A 21,139-nucleotide genomic window follows, 5' to 3' on the forward strand; every position below is an offset into this window, starting at 1 on the left:
AATGAAAATCTATGGTCCAATCCAAAAGATAAACAAAAACAAAACAAAAAACGACTATGAACGAAGCTCAAACGTTGTCTGAAACGGAGCAAAATGGAAAAAAAAGGATGGTCAAGATCAACGACACTGAAACGAATAGAAAAGAAGAAAAAATGAAACCTGTTTATAATGCTTATAACTGTATGGGTAGTAGTACAGCCTAAGTATGAATCGAATGAATTCAATTAAATTTCATTATAAAAAAAATCATAACATAGCAACAGATTTCAATTGAAAACATCCCAACAACATTCATTTCATTTCATCTCATCATCATTCGTAAAAAATACGCCATATTAAACGATAAAAATACGAATTTGCATTCGATACAGCCATGCAAACGATTATTATCACATGGCTATGTAAATGCAACGGCTTATGAAAATGTCGCAATCAAAAAAAAATCATCATCATCATTTAATGACAATGGTTTTGCTCTTTATATCAATCAATTTTTTTTTGTTCTATGGGCAAATCGATTGTAAAAATAGAAATTTCATGTGTATATCAGCGGATCGATATGGAAAACATTTTCAAAAAAAACATGATCGAAACCGAAAACAACAAGGTCGATCGATTGAATCGATCTAATTCGAAATGTAATAAATGTAATAGAATAGATAATGTTTTAGTTCAATTGTTCTAAGTTAGTCATTCTAAGAAATGATGGTCATTTACAATGATAAAACAACGACAACGATGATGAACATAATGAATAATGATAAATCTGGAAAATCGCTACTTCTCAAATGGATGTGCTATTATTATGGGTAAGGATCACAATGAATGGATTTTTCTATGTTTTTAAAACAAAATCGATCCTAATGATATTATTATTAGAAATCTAGGAACACCAACTAACCGATTAGATCGACGAAAATGGCAATCATTAATAAATTTCATATGGAACGTGATACTTTTTATCGTTGTTTTATATTCAATTTATAAACGTCAAAATCTGAAATTTCTCAATTATAATTCATCGGATTTGGAAAATGCATTCCTACGATTAATATATCGAAATTATGAATATGCCTATGAATTTACCTATATTGTACAAGCTATTTATCTTTTTTATTATGGACCAAAATTAATTCATCTTATGCAGGAAAAAATTTTGACCGAAGTTTATGATTCACAATCATTTAAAAATATATTCATCATTGCCATAACAGTGATCACATTGAATCATATTACTTTTGTACTATTTTTATTGGCATCTAATGATCAAATGTTGGAATAATGTTTACTATTTGCAGATAATCGGTTACTTTATCATACATACAAATATTTATCTTTATATTTTGGTTTTTCATTATGTCAAACAAGCTACACATGTTCAATTGTTACGGATTGTCAATAATTTCAGATATTTAACATCATTCAATAATGATATTGATTATATAATATCATCAATACGATCTTTAGCAATGGTCAATCATCAAATGAACGGTTTATTTTCATGGTCATTTTTAATGTTTAGTGTTTGTACTGCATTAGATTTAATAGTAACTTCGGCAAATTTTTATTGAAAAAACCAGAAGCATTATTAACGAATTGTTCATTCTTTTTGTCTATCATTACTTACTTGTTATATTATTTTTGGCTTGATTCACAGATCATCAAACTGACTAAATTGATGAGACAAACAATTTCACAAATGTCATTTACACGTCGATTGTGGGGACATCAAAGTCAAAAAAATCGTATCCGATTAATCGAAATGGAAATATATTTTGAATATCTTCAAACACGCGCTCTTGATATTTGTCCATTGAATCTGGAATTTTTTCTTGATTTATTTTGTGTTGTCATGAATTATACGTTGTTGATATGTCAAACATTATGATCATTCGTCAAACAAACAAACAAAAAACGTAATCAATTTAATCGATTTAGTTTCGTCAAACTCAAAATAAAAGCATGTCATCACAGAACCGATTTTTTTTACGATTTCGAACGAATCGAAAACGTAAATTGAAAATTATTCTTTTTTTAAAACAAGCGCCATCTAATGATCGTTATTTGAAACATTATAAAACTTTCGATTTTTTTAATAATTTCCTGCCAAAATTAAAAAAAAAATGATAATTTTGTTGGATGACGAAATCATTGTGGTGTTGTCATTATTTTTTTTCTGTTCTTTATATACAGCAAATGAGATTTTTGTGTAATAATGAAAACAATGCGATCGACCAAGCGTAAATGTACATGCATGTTTTTTTTTCTTCTGCATTGGACTAATTTGAGCGGACAATTCATATTTTTTTTCGAAATAAATCAATTGTGACCATTATTGAAATTCCCCTCAAAAAAATAAATTCATCTGAATGACTTTTGACAACCCTTTTTTTTCCCTTCTTTTCTCAGCCATCACATTCCGGCAAGAATAATGTTTGCTGTGTTTTTGCCCTTGAAACATTTCAGATCAATCAAATTCAAGCTATATCATGAAAATATACAACAAAAACTGCCACTGTTTGTAACTCCAAAATCCATTGCAATGAGAAGCGGTATTGATATACACAAATACACATTACATTGCCCGCCTCATTTGATAGCAGCATTATAAGGTAAATGTATCGATTCTCTTTGAAAATTATTCTCATTTGTCCGTATATACTACTATCATCAAAGTATATTAAAAAAAACAAGAAACGAGTATTATGTGCCGTGTGTGATCACGCCAGACAAACAAACGTAAAGAAGAAGAAGAAGAAAAGGATAACTGTGAGAATAAACACATCAGCAACCTGTGTAGAGTATTCTGGTAATCGAATAGAAAGCAAAAAAAAAAATCCGAGTGTTCTGTGGTATATTTTTCTACTAATTTGGTTCATTTTGGTTTGTTTTCTTTCTCGAATTTACCTTTGTACCAAAAAACAAACCAAAATTTATTTAGTGAATTTTGTCAAATCAATCAATCAATCAATCATCAAAAATATTGTGTGAATACATCAATCAAAAAAACTGAATTTGAGGAAAATGTTTGGATAAAGATCTTTGAACAAATCACATTTAAATATCGAATAAACGTATTGGCTGGGCATAGCTGTGATTTTTTTCTTTCGGATGTGATTCAATGAAGAATGAAGAAAACGGAACCCTTTATTGTACAAAATAAAAAAGATTCTATTTTATTTAGATTGTTTATTTATTCATTATTATCGGATTCATATTGTTCCATTTAATTTAAAATTTATCTGCATTGATTGTGATTTAGTGCCTTTTTAAAAGAAGAAAAAGAAGAAGAAGATAATCTCAATATTCAATTTATACATAAACGAATCTATTGATCCCGGTTCATGATCATTATTGTTGTTGTTGTTGTTGTTGGCATTTCAAATACAAATTCACTAATCATATCATATATTAAACTACGACAAGTCAAAATATATTATTTAAAAAAAAAATATATATCTCTCTAAATGCAACCTTCAACAGTGTGTAGAAATAGAGAAGCCGAAGAATCGATCGAAAGAAAAGCTGAAGAGCAGCAATCGTCATCAGAGCTTGCATCAACATCCCTAAACATGGGATCAAAACGTATGGTTAATGCGATTATTAGAACGGGAAGACGAACATCTTTTGTCAACAATAGTCTAGTATGTATCATTAAGATTTTACAAATGAAATCAGTACCATTAATGATTATGTTTTTAAAAACAGATGTCAGCCGCTCGATCCAAGCCATCATTGTTGCACGCAATCGTCGTTATTTTTCTTGAATTTTTTGCTTGGGGTCTACTAACATTACCTGCAATTACCGTATGTTTTAGCCTTGAAGATTTTCAAATCGAATAATTAAAATTTTGCATTTAACAAAAAAAAAAATAGGTTCTGAACACTACATTTCCCGATCAAACATTTCTAATGAATGGCCTTATAATGGGCGTGAAAGGATTTCTTTCATTTTTAAGTGCTCCGCTTATTGGTGCTTTGAGCGATCTTTGGGGAAGAAAGTTTTTCTTATTGATCACTGTTTTTTTTACCTGCCTGCCCATACCATTTATGAAATTTAGTCCCAGGTTAGTAGAATTTGTTTATTTTTTTTGTGTTTGTCATGTCTAAGATTTTTTTTTGTAGTCTTTATTTTGGTCTAGTTATATTGTCCGGTATATTTTCAGTCACCTTTTCTGTCATATTTGCCTATGTAGCGGACATAACCGAAGAACATGAACGTAGCCATGCATATGGATGGGTTACAGCAACATTTGCTTTGAGCTTGATTACTAGCCCAGCATTGGGTGCATTCATATCATCCACATTGGGCGATGACAATCTAGTCATTTGTATGGCAACCGGTGTAGCCATCTTTGATTTTATCTACATTCTTTTAATGGTACCTGAATCATTGCCTGAAAAATTGAGACAAAAATCAGTTTCGATTTGGGAATCTGCTGATCCTTTTTCATCGATACGTCGTGCTGGTAAAGATCGTATGATATTGACTTTGTGTGTAGCTGTTTTTCTATCCTATCTACCGGAAGCTGGACAGTATTCCTGTTTTTTTGTCTATCTTAAATTAGTCATCGGTTTCAATCAGATTCAAGTGGCATCCTACATAGCACTTATTGGTATCATGTCGGTGATTGCTCAAGTGAGTACGAATTCATCATTTTACTTTTCGTCAATTAACAATTTTATTACTCGTACAGACACTTTTATTGGCCATATTAATGAAACGAGTTGGTTCAAAAAATACAATCATGATAGGCTTAATATTCGAAATGTTACAATTGATTTGTTTTGGACTTGGTTCCAGCCATTGGTAAGATACTCAACTAATCTTTAATTGTAATGTCTAATTGGAATTATTAATCATTTTTTACAGGGTTGTTTGGAGTGCTGGTATCATTGCCGCAATCGGTACAATCACCTATCCGGCTATTAGTGCCTATGTATCCACTTATGCTGATGCCGATAAACAAGGACTCGTGCAGGGTATAATTACTGGTATTCGTGGTCTATGCAATGGATTGGGTCCTTGTTTTTTTGGACTTATTTTCAGTTTATTTAATGTTGATCTCCGACAATCATCTCCAAATCATTCGTCATTATCAACATCAGTGCTATCTCCATCTGCCGAATCATTAGATACACTTAAACACATGATGCCATCGATATCAAATGTGAATGGTTCATCATTTATTACATTTCTTAATTCAACTACAAATCAATTTTTCCATTCACCCACCGATCAAGTGATACCCGGACCACCATTTTTGTTCGGCTCTCTTTTGGTGTTGGTTGCCATATTAGTCATGGCATTCATACCGGAATTAGTACAATACCCACCATCACCATCAAATGCTGGTAGCTTTGGTGAAAGTTACGGTAAAAGCTCAAGTGGTTCATTTAAATCATCCGTAAAACGTTCCCCAACATCGACAAATAGTCATAATTATTACTACAAAAATATGCATCATACACAAACCAATGTTTACAATAGTAATCAATGCTGTTCTCTCAACAATGATGAATACGAGGAAGAAGATGAAGATGAACTGAATGTTGACATGTTTAATGCTCATCATTTATCCAAAAGAGGGCAGTTATTACCTGCATCTATGCTAATTAATGGTGACCTTAATCATCATAATGAACTCTACAGTCAATCTACAGTCGCTTGTCCATTGTCATCTTCATCATCTACAATAACCTATAATTTGTCCACATCAGCTTCTCAACAACAACATGACCAATCTTTGTCACCATTTCAACCATCCTCATCTTCATCATCATCTTATGGGCCGAGTAGTGAAGCTGATAGCGATATCGATTCAAAACAACGACTTTTACCAATATCGTCTGACAATGGTATGATTCATAATGACCACTATGATAAAGTTGGTCATCACGGAATCGAGTCGAATGAGTTAAGAAAAAATATAATCAATAATCATCAATCAGAAGAATTTCCAAATGTTATGCATAACTGTCGCAATACGATTGTGACAATGTCTGCAACACCAAATCACCGAACAACCACTGCTATTCATTGGCCACATTCACTCTATGGTTATTCAGACAATAATTCCACTGGGAAGTATTCCGGAATTGATCCTAACTCTAATATGACCAAGAAAACAAACAAACAAAATCATTACTTTGATTCATCGATTAAAAATACGAGACCTTTGCTGCCATTAGCCGCAGATGACACTATGGGACCTTTGGCCGTAATGCAATCTTCAATTCATCGTCCATTAAATTTATCAAAATCATTAAATATGCCTGTCAAACCACCAAGATCATCATCATCGATTATGACATCATCTCTATCAGCATTAGCATCAAATTGTAACAATTCGACCATAACACATTCCTCAGCCATTGAACATTCTTCACTTTCTTCTTATTCTCCTCATCATATGGACAAAAACAATCGTTTTTTGCATAGCGAATCACCGATTGTTAAAACCTAAAATAAACAAAATAATCCACACCGAATCTCTTTGTTCAAATCGAATATGTAAATCAATATGGATCGGTATTTTTTCGTCAATGGATCGCTATATTTTTTTGTTAATTTGAACTCTGTGATTCTATATATAAATTGTTCTTGTTCTTGTTTATTATGGTTTCACCATCTTCATCTTTATCATTGTTTATTATAATTATTATTATTCGGTTATTTGGTCAATTTATAAATTTGATTACTATAATTGTGGTTATTATTATTAATTATTATATTTTTTTGTTCTATAATATAAATAATTATTATTCAGATTGAAACAAAAAAAATAAAAATAAATAAATTCGTTATAAACAAAGATTTGTTGATATTACCCAAAAATAAAGGGTTAAAAATGGATCCTTGCTTAATTATAATTAAAAAAAAATATAATGAAATTTTTTATTTCAATTAAAAACCAAATTGACAATGTTTATAGCAATTATAATTAGTATGAGAAATTTTTTTTTTTCGAAAAAAATACAGCAAAATCCAGATTAAGTGATGAATTTATTCATCTTCGACCATATCCTGGATAATAATGTCCTCCATATTGACCACCATAGCTTGGATAACGTTGACCACCATATCCAGGATAATAACCTGGATAATATCCACCACCAAAATATCCACCACCTGGATATTGTTGTTGACCATAACGATTACCGGTACCCCAATTCCATAATCGATTTATTATTCCACAATCAACAATATTACCATCAAACGATATTAAAACAATAATCGATATTAAAAGGAAAAAAACGACAGTTTTAATATTTTCCATTTTTTTTTCAAAACACACACAGAAAGTAAAATGGGATAAATTAGTTTTTTGTTTGGTTGAATTTTCTGGAAAATCAAATTGATGACGAAGCTGACGTCTTCGTTGATTGAATATTGAATGTGAAATGATCTAAAAAAAAACCAATTTAAATAGTGTATGACCAAATTGGAAAAAATATATTAACAGGTCATTTTTTTCCAAAAAAAAAAACAACAGTCATCTTTTGTTGACCTTATCATTAAAAAAAACAAATTTTTTTTTGGTAAAAATTATCAACAATGTACTTGAACATTGAACTCTAGTCGCCAAAAAACTTATTACCCTATGTCTTATTGTAAACATTATGATATTTAGATATGGATAATCTGTCAAACAAAAAAAAAAAAAAAAAATATCTTGGTCACCAGAGGTTGACCAAGAGGAATTGTAACATTAAAAATGTTTTGGCAGGCTATAATTCTTTAAATCGAATTTTTTTCTATTTACAAAAGTTAATTATAAAAAATCTTTGTAAAATAATATTTTTAAACGCAGATATTTTTAAAACGTTCGAAAATAGGAATTTTAAAATTTAGAAAAATTATTAAACAATTTTTGAAAATTCATTTTGGTTTCCATCAGCCTTACGCTCTCATTTTACCTTTGTCTCAATTTTTGGCTCTGTTATACACCTGTTGCATAGTTTTTTTTCATTCAATGTATAAAGCTAATCAGAATGAATGAATGAATGCAACATGTTGCAGAATGAAATTTTCTCTCTCTTTTTTTCAAGTTTTCAATTCATTTTTTTTCACTTGTTTGAATTGTGAATTGTGAATTGAATTTTACAAACCACTTCTTGTCTCTTTCGAAACGAAAGTTTCGTGTTTCTCAATCCAAAGACATGTGCGTATAAACATTTTCCATCAACAACTGGTAGCAACAAGTAAAAAATTGGATAACCAATTCATTCATTTTGGATGTTCGTAGTGTGTTTATGTTTTGTGTGTATGTACAACATGCATGATGAGACTTTTTGTTTTGTTTTTTTACGTTTGTTTTTGGTTGGATAGTTGATAATATCTTTGTTTCTTCTGGAAAATAAAATTGTCGCCATCCTGTATAACCGTGGGTTAAACAACAACAACAAAATATATTCCTTCTTATGTTGAAAATAATCAAACAAAATCAAGATTTTCTGTTGATTTATTTATTTGGTTAAACATTTTTTTTTTCATTGTGTTTTCATTAATATCTTCTTGCTTGTTTGTGTAATAATTTTATTTTTTATTTTTTTGCATTTGTCATCATCATGTTGTCTTGGTGATGATTAAATAAATTGATGATGATGATGATATGATTATTTTATTTTATATTTTTGTAACTCAGCTTTTCATTTTCCATTAAAAGGATTTTTTGTCAACCAACCATATATCAACGCCATCACATCACATCATAATTGTCATCGTGTAGAAGAAGAAGAAATTCATTATGGATTTTTTGAAATAGAAAAATTCCACCATTCGAATCAATGATATCATCACCATAATTTTGGATTTGTTTGCTTGTTTGTTATTTTGGGGGTGTGAAAACCTCTCTCCCCCAATGCATATAATGTGTCCATTTAATGTTGATTAAATTGTCTGTTTTGTGTGTGATTTCCTCAATCTTTTTCCTGTGTAACAAATGTTGATGATGATAATCTTAAAAGATGATGAATATGATGACCCGTTGTTGATGGGCAATTTATTATTGAATCTCAACTTACTAAATAACAAAACAAGTAAGACATGAATAATGATGATAATAATCATGGACAAGTTCAACTAAATTCAACAGAAAAGAAGTCAACCTGTTGTTGTTGTTGTTGTTGTCAATCATAATCATCATACTCCTACATAATAAAGCCGGCTACATTATTATAATCATAATCATCATCTTTTTTGAAGAAAAAAAAATAACAATTTTTATCAACAAAGAGAAAAATTTTACCGTTTCGGCTAGTTAAGTTTTTGTTGTTTGTTGGTTGATTGTTGATTGCATGACTTTTATATACCCCCCTCCATTTTTTGAACAAAAAAACTATAACGACAACGAATTTCATCATTTTTTTTTGTTTTGTTTTGTCATAAACAATGATGATTAAAACGGTACAATGCACCTGGAAATAGTTTCGGCTGATTAATCATTGAGAAAGAAAGAGGGGGGATCATCAACTAATTAAACGATTCTATCTTCGTTGAATTCGAGTAGTTTCGTAAATTTCACAAGAAACAAAAAAAAAAAATAGAATCAACATTGTTTATAATCGAATTTTTTTTTCGTTGTTATTTGTAATTTAATTAAATATTAAATCAAAAGAAATCTCCAAGTTTTAATAAATATGGCTACTGAATTATCATCAACAAATACAATGATGACTATCGCTCATCAACATTCGAATTCAACAACCGATAAAGTTAAAGTAGCCGTTCGTATACGTCCATTTAGTCGTCGAGGTAAGATTCTTTTTCAATTACAAATACTGATTTAGAATCCCGAAAAAAAAGCTAATGATTTCCGATTCTGATTCAAAATAAATTATTAATTTCAATTACAAATAGTAATAAGCCGAGATTTTTAATTTATTCATTAGTTTCATTTCGAGTTTATAATTATAATGATCATCATTCGAATTCATTATTATTATTATTATTAATCCAAAATTAACAATATTATCAAATGAAATGTGCTCATTAATAACAATGATAATGATCGAAATGATAACAGTAAATGCTCATAAAAATAAAATCTATACTAGATACACTGGATACATGTTTGTCTATAAAATTTGATCAAAATAAAGAACACAAATACATTACAGGATTTTTGTTTTCTTTTGGCTCAATTTTTTTTTATTATTATTATCATTGTGTGTTCATTTGTAGTTTTTATGTTTGTTTATAAGTTTGCATTTTGTGTTTCCATCGAAACTAATGGAATTATTTCAAAATCAAAAATTTTTATCCTTTTTTTACAAATTTTCTTGAATCCGATTATATAATGAAACTCGATCACCAAACCTGAGTTTTGCAAGAAAAAAAGGCATTTTTAAAAATACACAGAAAACAAACAAACAAAGCGACGACCCATATTTTCATATATTAAACACATGCAGAATGAAAGTGATTTTTGATTTAAATAAATCAGAAAAAAATGGATTTATAAATGTAAATTGAGTAGATCAAATATGCACAAATCATCATCATCATCATCATTGGTATGCATTTTTGAATATTAAAACGACAGGGGAAAAAAGGAAATCAATTTCTTCATTCCCCCCCACTGAATGATTATGAATGTTTTTTTAAATATTGATTAATCAACGATATGACCTTGTCGAAACATGATACATCATTATCATTATCATTCGTTCAATAAATTTGCATCGATTTTCAATAGGCAAAAAACAAATTGATCAATTTTCATTATCAATGAAATGTTTACTGTTTATTTTAATAAAAACAATGATTCACCCAAAAACAAATTGTAATAAGAAAATATAGACGGAAATTATCGATTGCATCTGATCTATTTATCCAGTTTTCCAGGTTGAAATGTAATCCAAGATTTTGTCCTTGTCACAAAATGGTCATTAATTTTCCAAAAAAAAATGCAATAATCATTATGATAATGCAATATGTATGAGTGTATGCAGTGTTTGTGAGAAATTGTCGTTCGTTTCGCTTGAAAGAAAAACTTCAATGTTTGTTTCACAATGTGGATCGACAAAACTAAAATACAAAAATACAAAAATAATCCATAATACACACATGAGTAACCAATTGATAATTTGTTGAATTTACCTGAAATACATACCTATGTTTTCTTGTTTTGACAACAAGATTCAAGTACACAAACAAACAAACAAAAAAACATTTTATAATTATCGTTGACAATTTCCTTTCGATAATTATCATCTTCCTTGAGTCCCCCCCCACAAATGAGATGGATAAAATCATGACATTTTTTTTCACTGTTATTGTTTAAACAATCAAAAGAAAATTTCCGGAAATAAAAAAAAAGTTTTCGTTCAATTGTTCATCATCATCATCATCGTATTAATGACATTCTTATTTCTCATTTTCATTATTTTGTTTTTTTTGTTTTGTTTTTTTTTTTTTTGAAATAGAAATCGAATTGGAAACAAAATGTGTGGTCGAAGTTAAAGGTGATCAAACAATATTGCATTATTCGGCCCCACCACAACAGCAATTGACAACGACAACTATAACGACACCAGTGGTATCATCGGCTAAAGGAACACAATCCGGATCACCACAACCACAACAACAACAACAACAGCCTCAACAAAATTCAACATTAAGACCACCGAAAGTAAGTTTTTTAAAAAAAAAAAGAAAAAACAAAAAACAAAAATATCATCTTTATCAATATCATCGTTTATCGTCAATCTCTCGTTTTTTTTTTTTTTTTTTGGATGATTGAGAGATAATCTTTTCTTTTCTTTCTTCTTTTTTCGAATGAAAAAACTATTACAATTCATTCATTCGCTCACTCGCTCATTCATCTAATAACTCCTATTTATAGAATAAAAATCATTCTAATACAATAGACATTTCATCATGATGATGACATAATTCATTGATAATAAATAATAATAAATATCGTTAATGAATTTATCCAAAAATGTTTATCATCATCATCATCATCATCATGAAGTTAAATAAAGGTTGATGATCTGTATTTATCCGGGTTAAATGGATTTTTGAACCGAAATGACATCATTTAAATTATTATTCACAAAACACAAGAGAAGAAATAACCGCTGCAAGGGAAATTGTAACAAAAAAATTATTAAACTAAAATTAATTATTAACCCTGAGTTAGATTAGGAAAAAATGTCGCCTTTAGTTGTGTTTGCGTTTTTTTTCCGGGGTATATTCAAAAACAGAAACAGAACAAAATAAACGATACGCTTCATTTCCATTAGGTGTGTGTGTGTGTGTTCATCTCAACAAAGATATGATGATGATGATCGAATCATTTCGTGTTTCGAATCGGATTTTATTTTTAGAACACCACTGAGATGATAAACACATTGAAGAAAACCAGAACAATTCCATACTGAAACAAAAAAACAAAACAAAAACAAAAAATGATTTAAGTTAACGAACGAAACAAGAGTTTTGTTCTCATTGTTTTTTCTCATTAGGTCATATCGTTAGTGTATGAGTGTGGTGTATCTGGTTTACAAAATACGACACTTGTTGAACCCAAAAAAACAAAAGCAAAACAGAACAGATTGGAAAATCTACATAGTTTTTTCCTACTCTTCTTCTTTCTTAATGTGATAATTTGATGATTTTTAGTCAAGTTTTGTTTTTCCTATTTGACCAAATGATTATGATCTGGGTGATCAGGAAAACACACATCCTCGTAGTAAAATATAGGCTAAAAAAGTTGTGTTAACATCCATTAATAAACTCATCATTATCAATCAATCATAATCATCAAATTCAAATTAAAACATTAGGTTCTTTTTGGTTTTTGGATTTACAGGAGAAAAACCTGTACATTTTCACTTTTCACTTGAATGATTTTTTTTTTTACATTTATGAAATGAAAATGTTAGTTAGTGCGTACTATACGCGTATCTTCTTTTCGTTATATAAGATATTGAGGACAATATTTTCAATTGTTGTCGTCGTTAGTTAGTTATTGTCATCACAAAGTAGAAATAGGCAGGTAAAGATCTTGTTGTTGTTTGGATGATGAATGAATGGAAAAACTTCGATGATGATTAACCAGTGTCACGAGGTTAATCGAATTTTTCATCATCATCATCATCATTTTGACGACATTATCTCATATGTAACAATCAACAAATGAAAAAGAAAATGGCTGTGTCTCTTTCTTTCTGCTTTCTTCTTGGTCTTTGTTATTGTCGTCGTTCGATATTGTCGTTCGTTGATGATGATGATCAAAGAAAAAAAAAAGATTTTTTTTGAAAAGTTTTTTTTCGTTATGGATCATTTCAAAAGAAAAATGAAAATATTTGGATTTTTTCTGCTGTTGTTGTTGTCAAAATAAATGTTACACACCCACCCACACTTACACAAAACAATCGTTTTAAAACGTTCAAATGGTTTTTCTCAACATTGTCATCAATGGAAAAAACTTTCGAAAAAAATTGATGAAAAAAAAAAATCATTTTGGATTTTTGGATTTTCAATTAGAAAATCAACATTCAATGTCCATATAGACAGAAAAAATGACCAATTAGCTGGTTACTTTACGAAAGTATAAAATTAGTATCATCATTCAGTCGCAGACTCACCAACCTCCTAGTCCAGAAACTCATCATCAGTCAATCTGGATGAATTTTACTTCATTTTTTCCCCATTATATCACAACTCATCACTTTGAATTTTTTTTTCTTAATACAGAAATAAGATGTGTAAATATACCATCATTATCAAATCATATACACACACAGAGAAAAAACGTTTATAACACCAGACACTTATGACGATTATGATGATTATGGTGAAATGGTTCCGAAACACACATTCATATTATTATCACGCAGTAAACTTTACTTTCTCCCAAAAACTCTCTCTCTCTCTCCTGGCTAATAATAACACTGTTGAAAAAAGCTGCAGCTGAGCATCCAGAAACAACAACAAAAAAAAATGAAAAATAAAATTTCACATCATTTTTACCAATTTTTTCTTCTTCATATTTCATGCATATGATGATCATTATCTCTTCAATATTTTTTTATTTACTACTCACACATTTCATATTTATAAACCTGAAAAAAAATCAAAGCTTACTTCCTTCCTTACTTGTGATAATAATGATGGTAGTAATGGTAATGGTGGTGGTTAGTCTGTGTCATTATATATATTTTCACTCGTTCATCATCATCATTTATGGAAGCTAAACCAAACCAAGAAAAAAAATTGATTGGGATTTTTTCGATAATATTTCTTAACAATAGTGCGATGATGATGATGATAATGGACCACAGTTACTTTTTATTTTCTTTCTTTCTTTCTCGTCCAGATCATTTGTGAAAATAATAATAATCTTTTTTGAACGAACGAACGAAATCTTACAACTTAATGTCAGAATATAATCATCATCATTCGTATTTGGGAAAACAAAAAATGGATCAATTTTTGTTTTTCTCTTCTCGTTTATTTCAATGATGAAATCTTTAATGTTTTTCAATTTTTCATTTTCATCATTTATTTGATATTCGGGTTAAAGAAAAACTACAAGTTTTGTTTTCTGTTGTTATAAGAGTTGTCTGTGAAAACTCAACCAACCAACAACAGGTGTTGTTAATTTGAAAGAACAATTGTCATTTCAAATACCTACAGTGATTTGGTTGGTATTTTCATTGTCATAATATGATGGCCTTGTAATTAAATAAATGAATTTTTATAATTATTCATTCAGTTTTTATAATTATTCACACCATAAATTCTATTCTATTCTATTCTTCTTCTTGTTTCATGATGATTGATGCTTCAATCACATGTCTTTTTTCGTTTGTTTGTTTGTGAATAAAGCACATTGAAAATGATATTTTCATTCAAATAAAATAAAAAAGGATTGGCATAGAAATATGTCAATATGGTGTAAAGTATCGATTTAAAAACATCAATCAACATGGGATCATTATCTAAACATTGACATTAAGCTAAGATTGAAACAATAAACTTGATGTAATTGATTGAAAATAATAAAAGGGTTTATTTATTCAAATATATTGTTTCAACAACAACAACAAAAAAAAAGATTAAAAAAACATTTGAATAAAAATGAATAAAATTCAAATTGTCAAATTGAGGATTTTCATTTTTTTTTCTTTTCAACCAAAACAACAATGAGAGGAAAAATGGACAAATCATTATTTATTTCTTCATACTTTTCATTTTTTTCTTCTTTCAAGTAATGATTTTTCTTTCACATTCAAACGAAATGATTATGGTATTCGCACACATAGGTCAAATATTTTTGTTATGCATAGAGTTCATGGATCACTATCTAATCCATGTTTAATCTTTCTTTTATTTTTTTTGTGAATTATAATTTCATGGTTTTTTTCTCGAAAAATTGTTTTTTTTTGCACGCGGATTATTCGGAAATTATTAATGAAAATAATTTTGCTACTCGTAAATTATTAATTATGTAACTTTAATCTTTTTCTTTTTCTTTTTTTTTGTTTTCGTTTTTATTTCAATAGATTTTTACATTTGATCATTGTTTTTGGTCGTTCAATAAATCCGATCCACATTATGCAAGTCAAGAAGATGTTTTTCAAAATTTAGGCCATTCCATTTTGGATTCAGCATTTCAAGGATATAATGCATGTATTTTTGCTTACGGTCAAACTGGTTCGGGAAAATCCTATACAATGATGGGTTCAGCAACCGAAAAAGGACTTATACCAAGATTATGTGATTCAATATTTGAACGTATTCAAAATCTAACCAAAGAAGATCCAAATTCAAATTTTAAATTAGAAGTATCTTATATGGAAATTTATAATGAAAAAGTTCATGATCTTTTAGATCCTGTTGGATCAAGACATTCGTTAAAAGTTCGTGAACATAATATTCTTGGACCGTATGTTGATGGTTTATCAACTTTAGCTGTTTCTTCATTCGATGAGATTAATAGTTTGATGGCTGAAGGAAATAAATCTCGTACGGTTGCATCGACCAATATGAATTCTGAATCATCTAGATCGCATGCAGTATTTACATTAACCTTAACTTGTTCAATTTATGACCCGGTTGCAAATGTTGTTGGTGAACGTGTATCAAAAATGAGTCTAGTCGATTTGGCTGGTAGTGAACGAGCAATTAAAACTGGTGCTGTTGGTGAACGTTTAAAAGAAGGTTCAAATATTAATAAATCATTAACAACACTTGGTCTTGTGATATCTAAACTTGCCGATCAAGCTAGTGGTCGTAATCGTAAAGAACAATTTGTACCATATAGAGATTCAGTTCTTACTTGGTTATTAAAAGATAATTTAGGTGGTAATTCAAAAACGATTATGATTTCGACCATTAGTCCGGCTGCAGATAGTTATGAAGAAACATTATCTACATTACGTTATGCTGATCGAGCTAAACGTATTGTTAATCATGCAATAATCAATGAAGATCCAAATAATCGTATTATTCGTGAACTTCGTCAAGAAGTTGAACAATTACGTGAACAATTGATTCATGCTACTGTTAACACTGACCTTCAAGAACGTTTAGCCGAATCAGAAAAATTAATCCGTGAAATGGAACAAACTTGGGAAGATAAATTACGTAGAACAGAAAAAATTCATCAAGAAAGACAACAAGCATTAGAAAAAATGGGTATTTCTGTTCAAAGTTCAGGTATTGCTGTGGAAAAAGATCGTTATTATTTAGTCAATTTGAATGCTGATCCATCAATGAATGCTTTATTAGTATATTATCTTAAGGAAAAAACATTAATCGGTAGGCCTGATGCACCGGTCGAACAAGATATTCAACTTTCAGGTGTTGGTATAAGGCCTGAACATGCAGTGATTGAAATCGATAAATCCAGAAATCAATTATGGATGGAATCAATAAATGATTCTCGAACATTTGTCAATGGAGTTCGTGTAAATGAACGTGTACGTCTTCGAAATGGTGATCGAATATTATGGGGAAATAATCATTTTTTTAGTTTGAATTGTCCGGCTACATCTGATCAATCATCATCATCATCAATGAATACATCTAAAATTGAAAATAAATATTTTGATTATAATTATGCTCGTGATGAAATGCTTACCTGTAATGATCCAGATTTGAAAGCAATGTTTGCAATGCAAAATGATCCAAGACAATTATCATTGATGTCAAAATCCGGTGGTGGTAGTGTTGGCAATTCTTTTTCTGGTAGTTCACCATTTCTTTCAAATTCAAGTATGACAAAATCTAACAGTAGTTATGGTGTAATGAGTAATTCATCATTAAATCTAACACCGAATCAAATGCATCATTCACAACGATTGTTGGAAAAATTAGCTTTAGAACGAGAGGAAAATTTTCGTATCTATCTATCGAAACTAAAAGAAGAAATAGCAAAAGCTAATACGTTAGCTTATGAAGCTAATTTGATTGCTGAAGAAATGCAAAAAAATACTGAATTCAAAGTTACATTACAGATACCACCAGCTAATCTAAATCCTAGCCGTTTAAAACGTGGTGTATTTGTTTCCGAACCAGCTATTTTGGTTAAAAGAAAAAATTTTCCATCACAAATATGGTCAATGGAAAAATTTGATTCAAATTTAATCGAAATGCGTGAACATTATAACGAATGGAAAGAAAGACAAAATTCTAAACTAAAAACACAAACATCAATCGATAGTAATAAATCTTTTGTAAATAATTGTAATGATTCTTCACCATCATCTCCAACTTGTATACAACCACGAAATGATCCATTTTATGAATCACAAGAACGACATTTACTTATTGGTGTTGCCAATATTTTTCTTCAAGTACTAATGCAAGATGTTCAACTGGATTATCAAGTACCGATCATTTCACAACAAGGTGAAATGGTCGGTCGTTTACATATTGAATTTGGTCGAATTGAAGGAAATTTTGGTGAACGTATTGCCGATGCAGCTTTTTCCGATGATGATTCCGCATCAAATGATATTGAATCAGTGGATAATAATAATATGAATAATTCGGTAATTATTGTTGATTCGGAAAAACCAGAGACAATAGGACCAAATCAAATTAAAGTACGACTACAAATAAAATCAGCTTCAGGTCTTCCATCCGAATTATCAAATTTTGTTTTTTGTCAATATACTGTCTGTGGTTTGACAGATATGATTGTTCTCACACCATCCGATACAACAGATTTTCATCGATTAGATTTTAATTCATCTTCACAACAACAACAACAAATTAGTTTCGATCATGAACGTGAATTTATTATCACATTAACGGAAGAATTTCGTGAACTTTGTACTGATGGTGCTTTATCCATTGAAGTTTGGGGTCATAGAATATCAGCAAATCCAATACTAATAAAAAATGAATCCGAAGAACAAATTTTCAAAATTTCACGTACTTTAATGGACCGTTGGTTAGAATTGAAAAGAAAACTAGAACTTTGGATAGAAATTCATGAATTAAATGATCAAGGAACATATACACCAGTAGAAATTCAACATCAACCAGAATTTTTGACCGGTGGAATTTATCAATTACGTCAAGGTCAACAACGTCGAATATTAGTTCGAATAGAAAATGTGCCAAATTCTGGAACTTTACCACTTATATTTCATTCGATTCGATTTATTCAAGTTGGTTGTGTTTGTGTTCGGTCCAAAGTTCAAAAACCATTAGACAGTTATCAAGAAGGTGATTTAACAGTGTTAAATGAAAAATGGTCAGCAATTTTACAAAAACGTCAAGCATATCTACAAGATCAAATTAATAAATTGATGAATAAAAATACAAACAAAACACAAGAAGATATTGAACGTGAACATAGATTAATGAATCAATGGGTAACTCTTGTTGAAGAGAGAAAGGTTGCTAAATGTCCAACACCAGGTTCGGAAATACCTGGAGCTCCTGATGATAGTTGGGAACCACCTGTCGGTATGGAAAATCATATACCAGTTATTTTTCTTGATCTCAATAGTAAGTCCAAAATCTTTTGTCAATATTTTGAATTTTAAAAAAATAATTAATCTTCTTCTCATTAATAGCAGATGAAATGAACTTTTCCGATTCTAAAAATGACGTAGCTGGAGCAAATTCAATTTTACCCAAAGAATACAATGGTACTCCTTTTTTAAATCTAAATATTGTTTCAAATCAAGCAAATATGGATGGTGTACAAGCTGTTGCTTCATGGGATTCATCAGTACATGAATCGTCATATTTGAATCGTATAACATCTCCTAATGAACGAATATTTTTGATAGTAAAAGTATGTATTGCAATAACACATCCAGCGAATATGAATTTGATTCTACGAAAACGTATTGCTATCAATGTTTATAAGAAACAAGGACTTGTTTCATCAACTAAAAACATTTTCAAACGTATTTCTCGAGCTGATTTGGCTCCTGTTGCAACGGGAATTACTTATGAAATTGTTTCATCAATACCAAAAGCTAGTGAAGATATTGAAGATCGTGAATCATTAGCATTATTAGCTGCTTCAGATGTTGATCTAACTGCATGTGATGGTGAAAGTTATATTGAACGTTATACCAAAAGTGTATCAGCATTAGAATCGATACTTACATTGGATCGATTACGACAAGAAGTTGCTGTTCGTGAACGAATTGCTAAAAAAGCTAAACGAGCACTTCAACTTCTTTATCCAACGGATAATAATAATTTTTATAATAATTCCGAAAATTCTGAATTAAGAAAGACATTATCTGTACCAAACATGGCACAATTTGTTGGACAATATCGACAGCATCCGACTACACCATATCAAACAAACAATTTGGCAATTAATGGTAATAATTATCGAAAATCAGATGATGATTATGACAGACCTTCGGAAGAAGAACGAGCTGATTCTTCTTTTGATTTATCATATCTAACAACGGCTGCTGGACGATTACGACAAAAAGCTAGCTCATTGTTTGGAAGTATGACCGGATTGAATCAAATCTATGTCACCGATATTGATATTGGAGAGCCGGAACAACAAAACAAATCAATAAAACTTGAATCATATCCATCACAATTAAACAGTAAGTTGATTTTTTTTAATTTAAAAAACTTTTCTATCCTATTTATTTGTTAATTATTAAGCTTTCAATCAGAATAAACCACTTCGAAAATCGATGGTAACAGTTGTTGAAGAGCAGCCAATTTCTGTTGACAAATCAAAACATCATCAAACTGTTGTCGATCCAAATGATGAAGAAGATGGACAATGTTTTATAGTATTTGATCGTTCTACTGTCAAGGATAAATTTACGAAAAAAACGCGACCAGAAACTTTAAATATTATCATTCAAAATGTTGATGATGATGATGACGATGATATACGATCATATACCGATACATCAACCTATTATAATTTATCTTCCAGTGAATCGAATAGTCAAATAAGTAATGCTCGAATAAACAGTACTGGAACTCCAATTTCCAATGAATCAGTATCGATACCATCATCATTATCAATGCAATCATCCAGTAATGGTAGCGGTGATGAAGATGATGAATTTAAAAAAACTAATTATCCTAAAATAAATCTACCCGAGTGGATGCAAATTGGTGAAAGTGTACGAGTATGTCCTGATTCTAAATTAGGAACAATTGGTTATATTGGCCAGACAGAATTTGCTCCCGGTATTTGGATTGGTATTATATTGGATACTCCAATTGGTAAAAATGATGGATCAGTTAATGGTGTTCATTATTTTCAATGTAAACCTAATTTTGGAATATTTGTAAAGCCGGAAAAATTACGATTAGATACAAAAGGAAAACATATGCGTTCTATTTTAAATGAAAAAATGAATGGACGTCGATAATTTTATGAATAATTTACAGAATACAGAATCATAATTTATTCAATGATAAATATTTTATAAACAAAAAAAACTAATTCCTACTGATAATGATGTCCTTGTTTTTTTTTATTCTTCTCTCATTTATCTTTATTTATTTTTCTGTTGTTGATTATAGAGGATTGGAAAGCAAAAATGAATTATACGAGAAATTATTTTCCTTGTTATCAAATTAATGACTATTTTTTTTTTTTGTTCAAAATTTTTACATTCTATCTATACATTTGTATTATGATTGTTGTTATTTTATTTTGTAATA

At 29.7% G+C, this 21,139-nt stretch overlaps 4 protein-coding genes and 1 long non-coding RNA gene across 7 annotated transcripts; 3 read left to right on the forward strand and 2 right to left on the reverse strand.

Annotated features, from left to right (window-relative positions):
• Nucleotides 1-188: 188 nt before the first annotated feature.
• Nucleotides 189-1,634, forward strand: LOC142645590 (uncharacterized). Its single transcript, XM_075822155.1, has 2 exons — nt 189-809; nt 880-1,634. The coding sequence occupies exons 1-2, from the start codon at nt 703-705 to the stop codon at nt 1,280-1,282; spliced, it is 510 nt and encodes a 169-aa protein (XP_075678270.1). The 5' UTR covers nt 189-702; the 3' UTR covers nt 1,283-1,634.
• LOC142645591 (uncharacterized) lies at nt 1,474-2,530 on the reverse strand. Its single transcript, XR_012846690.1, has 2 exons — nt 1,628-2,530; nt 1,474-1,551 (listed from the first exon to the last, which is right to left on the reverse strand). It is a non-coding gene; the product is annotated as an uncharacterized LOC142645591 (long non-coding RNA).
• A 112-nt stretch (nt 2,531-2,642) lies between these two features.
• On the forward strand, nt 2,643-6,771 carry LOC113791474 (uncharacterized). Its single transcript, XM_027341254.2, has 6 exons — nt 2,643-3,644; nt 3,709-3,807; nt 3,877-4,067; nt 4,126-4,639; nt 4,698-4,810; nt 4,874-6,771. The coding sequence occupies exons 1-6, from the start codon at nt 3,468-3,470 to the stop codon at nt 6,465-6,467; spliced, it is 2,688 nt and encodes an 895-aa protein (XP_027197055.2). The 5' UTR covers nt 2,643-3,467; the 3' UTR covers nt 6,468-6,771.
• Nucleotides 6,772-6,873: 102 nt separating this feature from the next.
• LOC113791555 (uncharacterized) lies at nt 6,874-7,637 on the reverse strand. The gene is made up of 2 exons (XM_075822156.1): nt 7,602-7,637; nt 6,874-7,409 (listed from the first exon to the last, which is right to left on the reverse strand). Exons 1-2 carry the CDS (start codon nt 7,620-7,622, stop codon nt 7,011-7,013), a joined length of 420 nt encoding a protein of 139 aa, XP_075678271.1. The 5' UTR covers nt 7,623-7,637; the 3' UTR covers nt 6,874-7,010.
• An 891-nt stretch (nt 7,638-8,528) lies between these two features.
• LOC113791491 (kinesin-like protein KIF13A) lies at nt 8,529-21,084 on the forward strand. 3 transcript variants are annotated; one of them, XM_027341278.2, is made up of 5 exons: nt 8,529-9,757; nt 11,431-11,636; nt 15,520-18,979; nt 19,048-20,055; nt 20,128-20,259. In XM_027341278.2, exons 1-5 carry the CDS (start codon nt 9,643-9,645, stop codon nt 20,130-20,132), a joined length of 4,794 nt encoding a protein of 1,597 aa, XP_027197079.2. In that variant the 5' UTR covers nt 8,529-9,642; the 3' UTR covers nt 20,133-20,259. The 3 variants fall into 3 exon arrangements, with proteins under 3 accessions (XP_027197079.2, XP_027197078.2, XP_027197077.2); XM_027341277.2 differs by having other exon boundaries at nt 8,546-9,757; nt 19,051-20,055; nt 20,117-21,084; XM_027341276.2 differs by having other exon boundaries at nt 8,557-9,757; nt 20,117-21,079.
• Nucleotides 21,085-21,139: the final 55 nt, after the last annotated feature.

This window comes from Dermatophagoides pteronyssinus, unplaced genomic scaffold, assembly GCF_027571235.1.
Source record: "Dermatophagoides pteronyssinus isolate colony J.1.1.1.1 unplaced genomic scaffold, Derpt_VIB-CSIC_2022.12 sq0015, whole genome shotgun sequence".
NCBI lineage: Eukaryota > Metazoa > Arthropoda > Arachnida > Sarcoptiformes > Pyroglyphidae > Dermatophagoides > Dermatophagoides pteronyssinus.